The 13,170-nt window shown below is 37.7% G+C and overlaps 1 protein-coding gene across 1 annotated transcript; it reads right to left on the bottom strand.

Annotated features, from left to right (window-relative positions):
• Positions 1 to 339: 339 nt before the first annotated feature.
• LOC141444572 (uncharacterized) lies at positions 340 to 10,795 on the bottom strand. The gene is made up of 4 exons (XM_074110137.1): positions 10,709 to 10,795; positions 5,550 to 7,092; positions 4,504 to 4,549; positions 340 to 3,639 (listed from the first exon to the last, which is right to left on the bottom strand). The coding sequence occupies exons 2-4, from the start codon at positions 6,079 to 6,081 to the stop codon at positions 558 to 560; spliced, it is 3,660 nt and encodes a 1,219-aa protein (XP_073966238.1). The 5' UTR covers positions 6,082 to 7,092; positions 10,709 to 10,795; the 3' UTR covers positions 340 to 557.
• Positions 10,796 to 13,170: the final 2,375 nt, after the last annotated feature.

The following is a 13,170-nucleotide window of genomic DNA, read 5'->3' as shown; positions in this document are numbered from 1 at the left end:
ACCAACTGGCCTTTACTCGTACACATTGAGGAGATAATGTCTAAGCAAACGTCAACTTTTTAAGGGGCTACCCGAGGTTTTCATCTATTTTTAACAAGTTTTGAATCGTATCTCCTACTTTTGCACTACAGATAGAATTATAATTCAAACGGCTATCGGTTCTTCAATCTTTTATTTGATTTTGGAAAAATGAATACTTAATTTTGTATGTTTTTTTTAAACAATGTCTAAAAAAAGACTTATTCCGTGAAAGATCTAACATATGTATATACGAAATCTACATATTTGGGTTCGTCTTTGACGTCTCTTAAAACGTCTCGAGGGTTTTCATTTGAAAACCAGTTGTCTTGGCCTAAAATTTTTCAACTTTGTTACCAGATATCTCGAAGACAACTTTGAAGTAAATATGGGATACTATATTGCTTAAAGCCGTTGTTGTTAATATAATAAGCTACAAAAAACATTAGGAAACTAAGGAATTCAGATCGAAGGTCATTGGGGCTTGGGATCCCCTTAAACACTGGCATAAAATTGGACGCGGTGTCAGTCTACTTATTTCAAAAATAAGTATACATATTCGAGATCGATATCTCATAGTGATGATGAATTGTCCTAAGAATTGTACAAGGTTTTTGATACACTTTGTAAACCAAGAATAAAAACATTAAAATAATGCTTATTATACCAAGAGCATAAAGTACATTCTTAATCGTAATGTATTTCTTGCGCTTTTTCTTTCGACGTCGCTTATTTTGTTTAATTGATTCCGTTATCAAATTTATGTCTACCTCTTCATTGTTCACATCTCTCTTTATTTCTTTGATAATTGCAATTTTATTATCTACCGTTTCACCTCCAGTAGAGTTAACGTCTGATACTTCTTGATTGTTCTTATTACAAATTTTATTGGTTATTTTTGCATCTTTTTCGTGTACAAATTCAATAGTATCCTCTTCAGCCGTATTTGTTGATTTTTCTGCATTCTTCGATTCCTCACTCGTTTCATCATTGTTAATTGTGTTCTTTTCTAGTTCAGTAACTTCTTTGGCTTTATTAGGACTTTCAACAACTTTTTCAGTTTCTAGAGCGTGTTTAGTTATCAATTGTTGACATTTTTCGTCCGTATGCGCTGTGACATTAGATGTTAGGTGATTTGTATTTGTTTTATTGTCAGTATTCACAAGGTCATTTTCCTTGTTTAAATCATCTTTTTTGCTTATTTCCTTCATGTTTGTTTGAACATTAGTTACTTTGGACTCTTCTCGATTCCCCTTTAACTGGGAAAAGTCGTCAACCGTTTCATTAATATTTTCTGTTGATCTGTTTGGCGACTTGTGATGATCATTCACTTCAGTATCTTTTGATTCAGTTACCTCTTGTTTTAAATTATACTCTGCGTTGACTGTACTTGAATTTCCAACAGATGTTTCAGCATCTAGATTATTAGTTGTGGTTTTATCTATATAATTTCTTCCGCTTTCTATGTTAGGCTCAATTTTATCTTTAATACAGCTTACGCTTCGTTTACTCACTTTTTCCTCCGGTTCTGTTGTTTCAATTATGTGTGTCTCCACAATCAACATTTGTTCTGTAATTTCATAATACACTACAGTAGACTCAGTAGCTTTATTTTCAGTATTCTCTTGGACATTTTGTTCAACTTTTAAATCTTCCTCATTCATAACTTTTTTATTACTTTCGAATTCGAGTAACTCAGGATCGTTTTCTTTGTCTCTTTTGTAATTTTTGTTTTTGATTGTAGTGGTTAGTTCCGAAGTACCAGTTTGTTTTGCTTCGTTTTCCGATTTATCTTCATTTTTATTTTTTTTCTCTTCCAATGATGTAACGACTTCTATATTTATACTTTCTCTTTCGTTACATAAACTTACACCAGTAAGTGTTACAGTAGTTGTTTTGACGTCTTCATCATGAGTCATGCCATTTAATGTTTGATTTTCTTTTTTTTCTACGCTAGCATAATTTGTTTCTTCAAGAACGTCGAGAATTGTATTTTCCTTTCTATTTTCTATAATGATTGGTGCTTCAACTACAATTTGTTCGATTTCAACAGTATTGTTAATATTATGTGCATCAATGGACATTTTAATAGAAATTGGTTCTTCGCTTTTATCATTTTCCCGATCAGCCCAACTCCCTTTATCCTTTTTATTCCTTGCACTTACAATAGTGTTTTCAAGGTGTTGATCATTAATTGTAGTTACAAATGTTTTATTTATACTATTTATCATACTATTCTCTAGTTCGTATTTAATAATCATCGCTGTTTTATCCCCCCCGCATTTTTTTCTAGATGAAGGCTCACCGATGTTATTTTTATTATCTTCATGTATTGTATCTTCTGTTAAGAGATCAGTTTCATTGTTTGCATGATTCATTTTATTGACAGTTTTTGTATGTGGTTCAGAAATATCAATTAAATTAAGCTTTTCTTCAGTGCTAGGCTTAATCGTTATTTTCATTTCAGCGTTTGATGTTTTTTCATTCTCAATTGTTTTATTTTCGAGTGATTTAGTAACTATTCCATTTGCATCTTCGTTACTTGCACTTGAGCATGTAATAGATTTTTCAGAATCTTGCAATAATGCATTAATAATGATAATTTTATCATCTCTGTCAGTTTCCGCAGCACGATCATTAATATCTTCGTCGGTAAGAACTGTATTTTCGTCTGTGTCCCATTTATTGATATTTTGTGCTGCAATAAGTAAGGCAGATGACTGTGCAATAGGTTTATCATTTTCATTATTTAAGTCGATAATATCACACTGAATATGGACGGGGTTTGTTTTAGCTACATTATCTTCAATTGTTACATTCCTTGTTGAAGTGTCAAAAACTAAATGGTTGTCATTGTTCGCAAGGTCACTTTTATTATCAACTTTGATATAGGTTTCAGAAATATTAAGTAAATCGGGTTTTTTTCCGACAGCTGGAGTAATCTCTGTGATGGCTTCTTTATACTTAATTGGTTTATTTTCTAGCGATTCAACAACTTTTCCGCTTGCATTTTTGTTACTTGCACTTGGGCATGTAAAAGATTTTTCAGTATCTTGAACATTAACCATGTTCATAATTATTTCATTTCTTTCACTTTCACTGACAATTTTATGAACATATTCGACAGCGCTTAAATATTTTTCCTTATTGTTACTTTCTTTACCCGCTTCTACAGAATTTTTAACAAAAATTTGATCTCTGATTTTATTATTTTCTCTGTGAGAATCAGTGTTGTCACAATCAGCGTGAACTTGGTTTGATTTAGCTATATCATCATCGTTTTTTGACATTTCTGCATGATCAATCGTTTCTTTTCCCAGTGATTGGACAACTTTTTCATTTGCATCGCCGTTAGATATACTTGAGCATCTAAAAGCTTTTTGAGTGTCTTTAGTATCAACCATGCTCATATTTGGTTTATTTCTTTCAGTTTTTACGAATGTTTCGTTAAAATTTTCAACAGCTTTATCAACTTTATCCGCAGCGTAATAACTATCAACATTATACGCTTCCATACGTAATTTAACTGTTGCATTTTCTGTGTCATTAACATTTCTTCCTTTTTTACGTTTTTTGAAACGTTTTTTGCTTTTTCTTGCAACTTTCTCGGACGTACTCGAGCTAAAATCATTAAATTATGTTTATTTACTTTTGCAATCACAATAGCAATTTAAGCAACTGGTGTATGTTAAACAACTAGTAAAGAATAGTAGATTAGTGTAATTAGTTGATTCACACGCCTCCGCAACAGCCCGTATCAAGTTAGGGTTGCCAAACGTCAGGATTTGTCCGGACATGTCCGGATTTTTGAGCGTTTGTCAGGATTACGGCCGGCCTTATCAAGTGTCTGGAATTTTTGAACTGAACTCATTGAAAAAAAAATTCCTGATACATTAATTACATCGTTTTTTATGAGTGAAATGATAAATTCTAATTTTGTTATTTGGTTTCAATTTTTAAGCAAAGCGTGAAGACCAAAACGTTGCACACTTTAACGCAAGAAGTTATAATTATCATTCATTTGTTGTTTTGGCCTAAAAAATCAACTAGTAAATATATCAAAAACATGAATATAGTGTCAAACTGTTAATCGTAATTTATATCATTTTCACAAAACACTTAGTTACAAAGTGCAAATTTAGACTTATTTTGTCATTTCAGTAAACTAAGTTGCAAGAATCAGCAAGTTCACAAAAAAGTTTGGATAATTTTCGTGTCAAAATGGATGTGTCGTACATATGTGCTTAATGTATGGATGTGCCTAACATAGCGCAGCGCCACAACGTGCTGTTCAACCTACGTCAAATCTCTGTTACAAGAAATGTCAGAACTTATAGGGTGATGTCAGGACTTTTAATTTTTTTATATGACATGACAATAATAATGATATTACCAATAAATGAGTATGAGTATGAGTATGGCAACCCTAGTAACAATGGAATCGAAGGCCAGGAGATATTTTAAAGAATACAATATGGAACTTACTTCGGCATGTTGTCATCAACTCTACAAGGTCCTCCACCGTGCAGGGCTGGAAGCGTAGACAGATATATTAAATAAAATCTTTAATTAAATAGGAAAGTGTGTGTGTTATGTGTGCATCGTAGAAAGTTCCCTTAGCATATATACCAAATGTTACAGTTACATAATGCTATAGTTAGTGTGTTAGTATGATGATGGTGATGTGGTGGTCCCACTGATGATAATCCAATATCGTGTACGAAGTCGCGGGCAAAAGAAACACATAGGTACTTTAACGTTTTCTGGAATTCTACCCCTGAATTATAATATGTGAAACAAGAGTTCAAAGTTTGTATGAATTATGATTATTCAAAGTCAAAGTCAAAGTCAAAATATCTTTATTCGATTTAGGCTATAACAAGCACTTATGAATGTAAAAAAAATCTACCACCGATTCGAAAAACCTCTGTTGAGAAGACTCCGGCAAGAAACTCAACGAGGTATTATTATGTATGATCGAGGTCGATTTTTTAGTTCCAATACCACCATCACCATCACCAGCACCATCTGTCTAAAACAACGGCTGTCTGTGTCTTCCACATAATGCTCCGAAACATAATCAAAACAGGAAAAAAAGGATTGTAGAAAGTATATCTATGTTACCCCGAATTTAACGCGAGCGAAGCCGCGGGCAAAATCTAGTATCATATATAGCATAATAATGTGCGAGGATGTGTTGCGAGCCATGTGTTTTCATTAACCTATAGATACGCTTCATTTACACATCCTAGCACAGCACATCTCTGATGGAAACAGCTGAGCGGAGCTAGGCGAGGTAAATGAAGCGTTTCTATTGGTTAATGAAAAACATATTCCTCGGAACACATCCTCGGACATCTCTAGTGGAAACGCTGCTTAACTCGCTGACGTTTGCGATTGCATACACCATCTCTTTCTAACCTCATCTTACACCGTATGACAGAAACATGTGGTGAAAACGATTGCATTTTCAAGTGTGTTAGACAGTAAGGCCTCTGGTTCATTACTAGTAAAGCATACCAAGGACATACCTGACGACTCGGCTTGGATCGCTGTGTCCGCGTCACCATTTATTTCTTTTTCAGCGATTGTCAGCGTATTATTATACATTTTATCATCTTCTACATTATTCGCTATATCATGATTATCTTCGTTACTTGTATCATTTTTTCCACAGACTATTTCCAATTCTAATTCAGGAAAAAGCTCGCTATTAGATTCTGGCGTTATATTATTATCTTCTGTTATACAATATGATTCTAAACTGGCATTTTTTGTATTATTTTTTGTTTGATCAACTTTTTTAAGGTCATTCGAAATAAGATCAGTTATAGGCACGCTTGATTTTGAAAGATCATGTTTCGATACTTCTTTTCTGTTTCCTGTATTTACTGTTTCTTCAGCGGGTTCAATAGGCTCTAATAGAACGATACCGGAATCTTTTTCGTCACAAGCGTTACAACTTTCATTTTTCGTTTCTTCGTTAATTTCAATGTGACACTTTTCACTGTTTACTGATTCTTCCATTTTTGAAGTATTATATTCAATTATTTCATCTTCCATTAATAATTTTTGTTATAATCTCTTTCATTTTGTATATGACTTACTTCACTAATTACGTCCTGTGGTTCATTATTCAAATCAGACCTTTGATCCTTAAATTTTTCAGTCAAGCAATTAATTTCTGCAGTAGCTTCGCTTGTTACTTTTGGAGCTTTATTGTTATCATCACTAGAATTTTTTTCAGTTTCAGTTATTTCAGAAACTAGTTTGTTCTTTATTAGTTCTTCTTCACTGTCTATTTTAGACTCAACCTCTCCCAATACGGTCCAAGTTTGTAATTGTTCCATATCCTCTGTTTCATTTACACTCATACTCTGTTCTTTCACTGGACTTTCAACAAAAAGTTCATCCACAGTTCTCAACACTTCCTTTGTGTTACACAATTTGTTTTCCTCTTCGTTCTCACCATTAGACATTACTTCAGCCACATCTTTGTCATATTCGTGCACGATATCATCAACATTATACTTTTCAAAATGGCGGTGCATCTCGTAATGATAGACGTCATGTTTGTTAGGAAAAATGAAGCCGCAGACGCAATATAGAGTTAATTTCCTGGCACCTGGAGAACATTTCTCAAAATGCTGTAGCAGGGCTGGTTGTTCGAAACATTCTCCGCACACGTGACACTTGTAGGCTATAGTTACTTCAGTTTCGACTATAGCTTTATCTTCTTCATGCATAGCGTCGTTTGTATCTTATCTAGTAAGCTATACTACTTCAGTTTCAAGCACAATTTTTTTTTATCATAGCAGCATATGCATCTTATCTAGTAGGTACAGTGACTTCTGTTTCAGTTATATCTTAATTTTCTTCATTTATAGTGTCATCTGCATCTTCGTTGTAATTTTTTTATTACTTGTATGACTGTACAAGGTAGTATTTGGATCTAATCAATAAAAGAACTTTCTTTTAGAGAACTGGTATGCCTGATAAGCACAGCATTTTATTTCGATTAAAAACGAAATTCCCACGGGACGCAAACAGATTATATTCCGGAACGGGCAAGACCTGTAACAAGAAAAACATGCTAGACTACCTCCTATATCGCACCTCGCTAAAACGACCGCATAATACCTGTCGCATTACAGATATGATGCATTATCGATTTACCATCGTATTTTATCGTAGAAGTTCGTATTTTTTTAATATCATGGTACACTTGATTACATTTGACCTAGTCCCAAACTAAGCAAAGCTTGTACTATGGATACTAGGCAACTAGGTAGATAAATACATAATATTAATCATCCAAGACCCGAGAACAAACATTCGTATTATTTATACAACTATCTGCCCCGGCCGGGAAACGAACCCGGGATCTCAAGCTTCGTAGTCAGGTTCTGTTCTGTATTTATCTTGCCCTCTCATTTAACTTCACTTCAATTTTGACATTTGACACTAATTAAACTATAAGTGAAAAATGTGGAGTACGTCGAATTCAGAACACAATGAATAAAGAACAAACTATTTTAGTTTAGTTTAGTTTTTACTTGGGGCCCTAGCTTATTTTTTGCCCCAGGGCTGCTGTCTACGACGAACTTCAGACGTTAATATCTTTGTTATTCATGAGTTTCTGTAATATGTCTATGCGACGTCATCGAATCGATACAAGAGAGGCGACAACAAGGCGCCAAGTCCACCCACTAATCTAAGTAGCTACCAAAGTAACTACAAGTGACAGTGTTCATTATAGTAAAGTACGTACTCTGGGAGTTCATTGTCGAAAATACAGGAAAGATCTAAAACGTTTTCGGGAACTTTCGTGGGAAAATTATGCAAGTTTTCGTTCAGAAATATGGGAATTTTCCTTAATTGCTATGAATATTACCTACTGGACGTCCTCGTCCTCGTCGTCGTCGGTTGTCGTCTGCTCGTCTTGGCGTCCGCGGACCGGGAGACGAGCTGTCGGTAGGCCTCCAACAAGATGGAGCGACGACTTGGTTAAGATCGCGGGATCGCGGTGGATGCGGAAAGCACAAGACCGGTCTGAGTGGAGAGCCTTGGGGGAGGCCTATGTCCAGCAGTGGACGTCTTTCGGCTGACATGATGATGATGATGATGATTACTGGACGTGTGTAAAACGTCGTGGTGGCCGAGTGGTTTGACCTATGGCCTCTCAAGCAGAGGATCGCGGGTTCAAACCCCGGCTCGCACCTCTGTGTTTGTCGAAATTCATGTGCGGAATTTCATTTGAAATTTACCACGAGCTCTACGAAGGAAAACATCGTGAGGAAACCTGCACACCTGCGAAGCAATTCAACGGTGTGTGTGATGTTCCCAATCCGCACTGGGACCGTGTGGGCACTGCAAGGTTCGATTCTACTCGCATAGCTGAGCTACTTTTATTCCGCAACTTATTAAAAATATGACCAGAGTTCTTTTTTTATTCATTTTCCTGTGTATTGATAAATGTTTAGAGATATAATAGTTGTCTTAGAGATAGAAATTCTGTGGGGTGTGTTTAGTTTGCAAAGTTGTGCGGTTTCAGCTCTCTCACGTCGAGAGGAGACCTGTGTCTTGCAGGCCGAGATATATTGGATGGTACAGTCGAGTTCATAAACTTGTGAGCAAAAATTTGATCAGAAATATCTGATGAAATCGACTGTATCATACTAATGTATTGACAGTGACAGAGCCCAGCCCAAACTACAATCGATTTGAGTGTGGCCTTGTATATTTTACGACTCGTTCTGTCCTTGTCGCGAGGCCCAATAAACAAAGGACAGATATCGCGTGCAGAAGGACATTCGAGAAACGTCCGTTGTCCATTACTCGTAATTAGTATCCCTATAAAAGGCAATAAACATTCAATTCTTAGTGCAAACTGTTTTAATTAAATTAAAAGCGCTGGTAGAAGTAAGGTATTGCCACGAGAGTTGAAGTGAATGACACACGCAGCCACAACATTGTGTATACATTGCCATCCACGAAGACGCGTGATTTTGTCAAAATTAGCCATTAATGACATTGTAATAAGAGCCACGGCACGCGTCATCGTGAATGACTACCTGTAATGACAGCAGGATTTTATGATTGGTTTTTTGGAGTCTTTTTGTATTTTTTATTTCAACTCCAAATTTGTTACTTTTACGGGTATCCCGTGAAACCATATCGAAAATACAAACTGAGACATGGATGCACAGAAAAACCAGAAATATAATTTATTTTTGAAAAGGTTTCACGGGATACCCGTAAAAGTAACAAATTTGGAGTAGAAATAAAAAATACAAAAAGACTCCAAAAAACCAATCATAATTTGATTGCTTAGTAGCGACATCTCTTGTCTGGGTGAGCGGTTAGTTCCCAAAGAATGCGACGTCTCTCGACGAAACATAGATGTCGCTAGTGCTGCTGGTACTTATATATGTCGGCGGCCGATCGTAAAGCTCGCCAGATCACGAAATTCCTAGGCATATCGTGAAATGGCGCCTTTTCATGAATTGGCTAAAGGACATCCGCCATATAACGTTCAAAACTCACCGTTTAACGATTTGTCTACTGACGTTTAGGCAGATCATGAAATTCCTAGGCACATCATGAAACGCCGCCATATCGGTTCTGGCACTTCGCCGGCCGCCCCGCGGCACGCTCGCTTCGCTCGCTCGGCTCGTGTGTTGTGGTCACAATTCAATTCATAGACTCGCGGACAAACTTTCGTATTTTTTATACAAATGTCTGCCCCGACCGGTGATCGAACCCGGGATCTCTAGCTTCGTAGTCAGCAGGTTCTCAAACCACTTGGCCGTTTATCGATGTATTTGTTGTATACGTGTATTTAATACACTGTACTTGTACACACTGTATTGTATGTATGTACCTATGTATGGTTAGGTTTATGTATTTTTGTTATAGCTCTAACCTAAATTGCACCACCTGATAAAATATATTTCTTTCTTTTTTGAAGACCAGATGGCCTAGTGGTTAGAGAACCTGACTACGAAGCTTGAGGTCCCGGGTTCGATTCCCGTGTCGGGGCAGATATTTGTATGAAAAATACGAATGTTTGTTCTCGGGTCTTGGGTGTTTACTATGTGTTTAAGTATGTATCTATCTAAATAAATATATTTATCCGTTGCTTAGTAGCCATAACACAAGCTTTGCTAAGCTTACTTTGGGATTAGGTTAATCGGTGTTAATTGTCCCGTTATATTTATTTATTTATTTATAATTACTTATTTCTATCGTAAAGATTGCCTGGAAGATATCGCTCTGAAGCGATAAGGCCGCCTCTTCGCGTACCTTTGAAAATTTCTGTGTACCGTTTTTTAATTGCTTATTACGGCGAAGGAAAACATCATGAGGAAACCTGCACACTCCAGCGAAGAAATTTAAAGCCCTCTCATTCTTGGAGGCCTGTGCCCTGCAGTGACACGTGCCCAGATGATGATGTTGTTAGTGTTAATAATTACTGCACCTTAATTATCCATAGATTTTAGCACGTGATTTGTGCACTGCAGGGCTACTACGAAACTCGAAACTCTAAGTTCGTGTCGTACCGTCCCTCTCGCTCTCGTATTAAACAGTATAAGTGTCAGAGGGACCGCACGACACGAACTTCGAGTTTCGAGTTTCGTAGTAGCCCTGCTGCAATAATTGACATCAAGATAAACACTCGTGTACTTACTTGTACTTTTTTGTCTCAGTTTTTTCACAAAAAAACTTCACCAAAAAATACCGATTCTTTTCTAGAAGCCTGTCACATCCGCACTGGTCTGCAGTGGGCGGGGTACTGAATGACGTAGCGTCGCCAGTGTTGCCGGTTAAAAGTAGCTATTTTCGGAGAAATTAGCGCCAAAATGCCAAATTTATGGCTCACTAAAATGACTGGTCAAATGTCAATTTGCAAGTATCGATGAACTAGTTGTTGCCTACGTCTCCGTCCGCGTCGAATCCGTTTATCGCTATCCCGCGGGAACTTCGTAATTTTCCGGGAGAAAACTATCCTACGTCCTTCCCAAGGACTGAAACTATCTGTATACCAAATTTCATCTAAATCGGTTCAGCGGTTTATACGTGCAAAGTTATCAAACAGACATTGGCATTTTTTGTTAGCTTGTCAAAAATAGTAGATTGTACCTACAACGAGAGCATAAAACGAGTCATTTCACCCGAGACGTTCATATAGCCACCCGAGCCGGTACGGCGAGGTTGGATAGACATGTCAACGGAAAATAAGTTTAATTGCTCGAGTTTACACCCTCACTTTAATTGCGAGGAAATGAAATAGTATCAGTGGAAACAATTGTTCACTTGTTCACCTTCTATTTTTTATGGATTGCTATATAATTATATTTTTTTAGTTTTATTGATTAATTTTTAGTTTTACTGAGGATATAGGTTAAGCTATACCGTAGGCGACAGGCTAGCAACCTGTCACTATTGTACCGTTAAAATTGCTAAAAGTGACTCCGAAGCGGTAACGCTTTGTGTGCTCTGCCTACCCAATTTGGAAATACAGGCTTGATGTTTGTGTGTGTTTAGTTTTACATAAAATTATAAAAAATATATATATCGAAACTTTTTTGTTTGTGGCTGTTGACACCCGATTACCTTGGTCTTAGACGAATATTTTACTTTATGCACTAGAGCATAAAAAGACATTTTATGTCGCCTAGATCCAGCATAAATACAAACTTTACAAGCATGAGAAGTGAAAAATATAATTATTCTCATCTAGCCAGCCGGGCTACTACGAAACTCGAAACTCGTGTCGTGCGGTCCCTCTGACACTTATACTATTTAATACGAGAGCGAGAGGGACCGCACGACACGAACTTCGAGTTTCGTAGTAGCCCTGCTGGATTGATGTCCCATTGCTGGGAACAGGCCTCCCCCCAGGTCCTCCATTCCTCCCTACTCAAAGCAGCCTGAGGCCAGTAGTCGAGAAATACGTCCAAGTCGTCTGGACCTACCCCGCCGTCGCCTTTCGTCCTGTGGCATCCACTCAGTGGCATTTTTAGCCCGCCGCAGTGTATCCATTCGGCTATTTAAAATAAAATACATCTCCAATAATTTCTGATAATCTAACAGATGGACTAAGGGCCTTAGTGGCGTAGCTGGGTAACCAAAGGCCCTGGGGCAACAAATAAAGTATGGCCCAAACTAAACTAGGTATTTAAAATCGTTTGTTCCGTATTCACCGTGTTCCGAATTCGACGCAAAGCCTGACATGCTCCTATTTAGGTAGAATCCTGTCACATTCAGCATTTTCCGCACTTATCAAAAGAAACTTGATAACGACGACAGAGGCTCCCTGCGACAGGGTTCCACCGATTGCTAAAGAGGAACACAGGTTCAGGCTTTATTTCAGACTAGCTTAAGCCCGCGACTTCGTCTGCGCGGATCTAGGTTATCGCGCGGTGGCGCCCTCTACCGGAATAAAAGGTATCCTATATTGATCCTTGGGGTTCTAAATACCTATATACCAAATTTCATCAAAATCGGTTCAGTGGTTTCGACGTGAAAGCGTAACAGACAGACAGACAGACAGAGTTACTTTCGCATTTATAATATTAGTAGGGATAGGGATTTGTCATTTATAGTTTGGGAGTCCGAGGGGCCCCTGAGCTTGAGGGCCCCAAGGCCCTTTCACGGGTCACTGATAAATTTTGTGACAGACATCTGCGGTGCCATCTCTGTTTGCTCTATCCGAATAAACAGAGACGTCACATGTAACTGTCACATAAAATTTATCATATCAATGGCCACGTTCCACCTAAAGTCCGCAACACCCACGACTGCTGAAATTGCCGTTCCATTGACGAAAAAGACCGCGGGCGTTGTGGGCGAACGTTAAGTGGAACGCATATCTTGAGCGCCGTATGCTCGCAATATGGCGGCATGGTAAGGTTTTGAAGGTGGTAGGACCTTGTGCAAGGTCCGCCCGGATTGCTACCACCATCTTGCTCGCTAATCCTGCCGTGAAGCAGCAGTGCTTGCACTGTTGTTTCGGCGTGGAGAGTAAGACAGCCGGTGAAAGCAATGCATATGCAATACCCCTGGTGTTTCTCTTACCATCAGGAGACCCACTTGCTCGTTTGCCATCCAATCGAAAAAAAATGTTCTGTGAGAGCCAGTATTTCGCAT

The sequence above is a fragment of the Choristoneura fumiferana genome, chromosome 30 (assembly GCF_025370935.1).
Source record: "Choristoneura fumiferana chromosome 30, NRCan_CFum_1, whole genome shotgun sequence".
Taxonomy (NCBI): domain Eukaryota; kingdom Metazoa; phylum Arthropoda; class Insecta; order Lepidoptera; family Tortricidae; genus Choristoneura; species Choristoneura fumiferana.
Note: the sequence above shows the minus strand (reverse complement) of the source record. Positions and strands in the feature narration are given on the sequence as shown.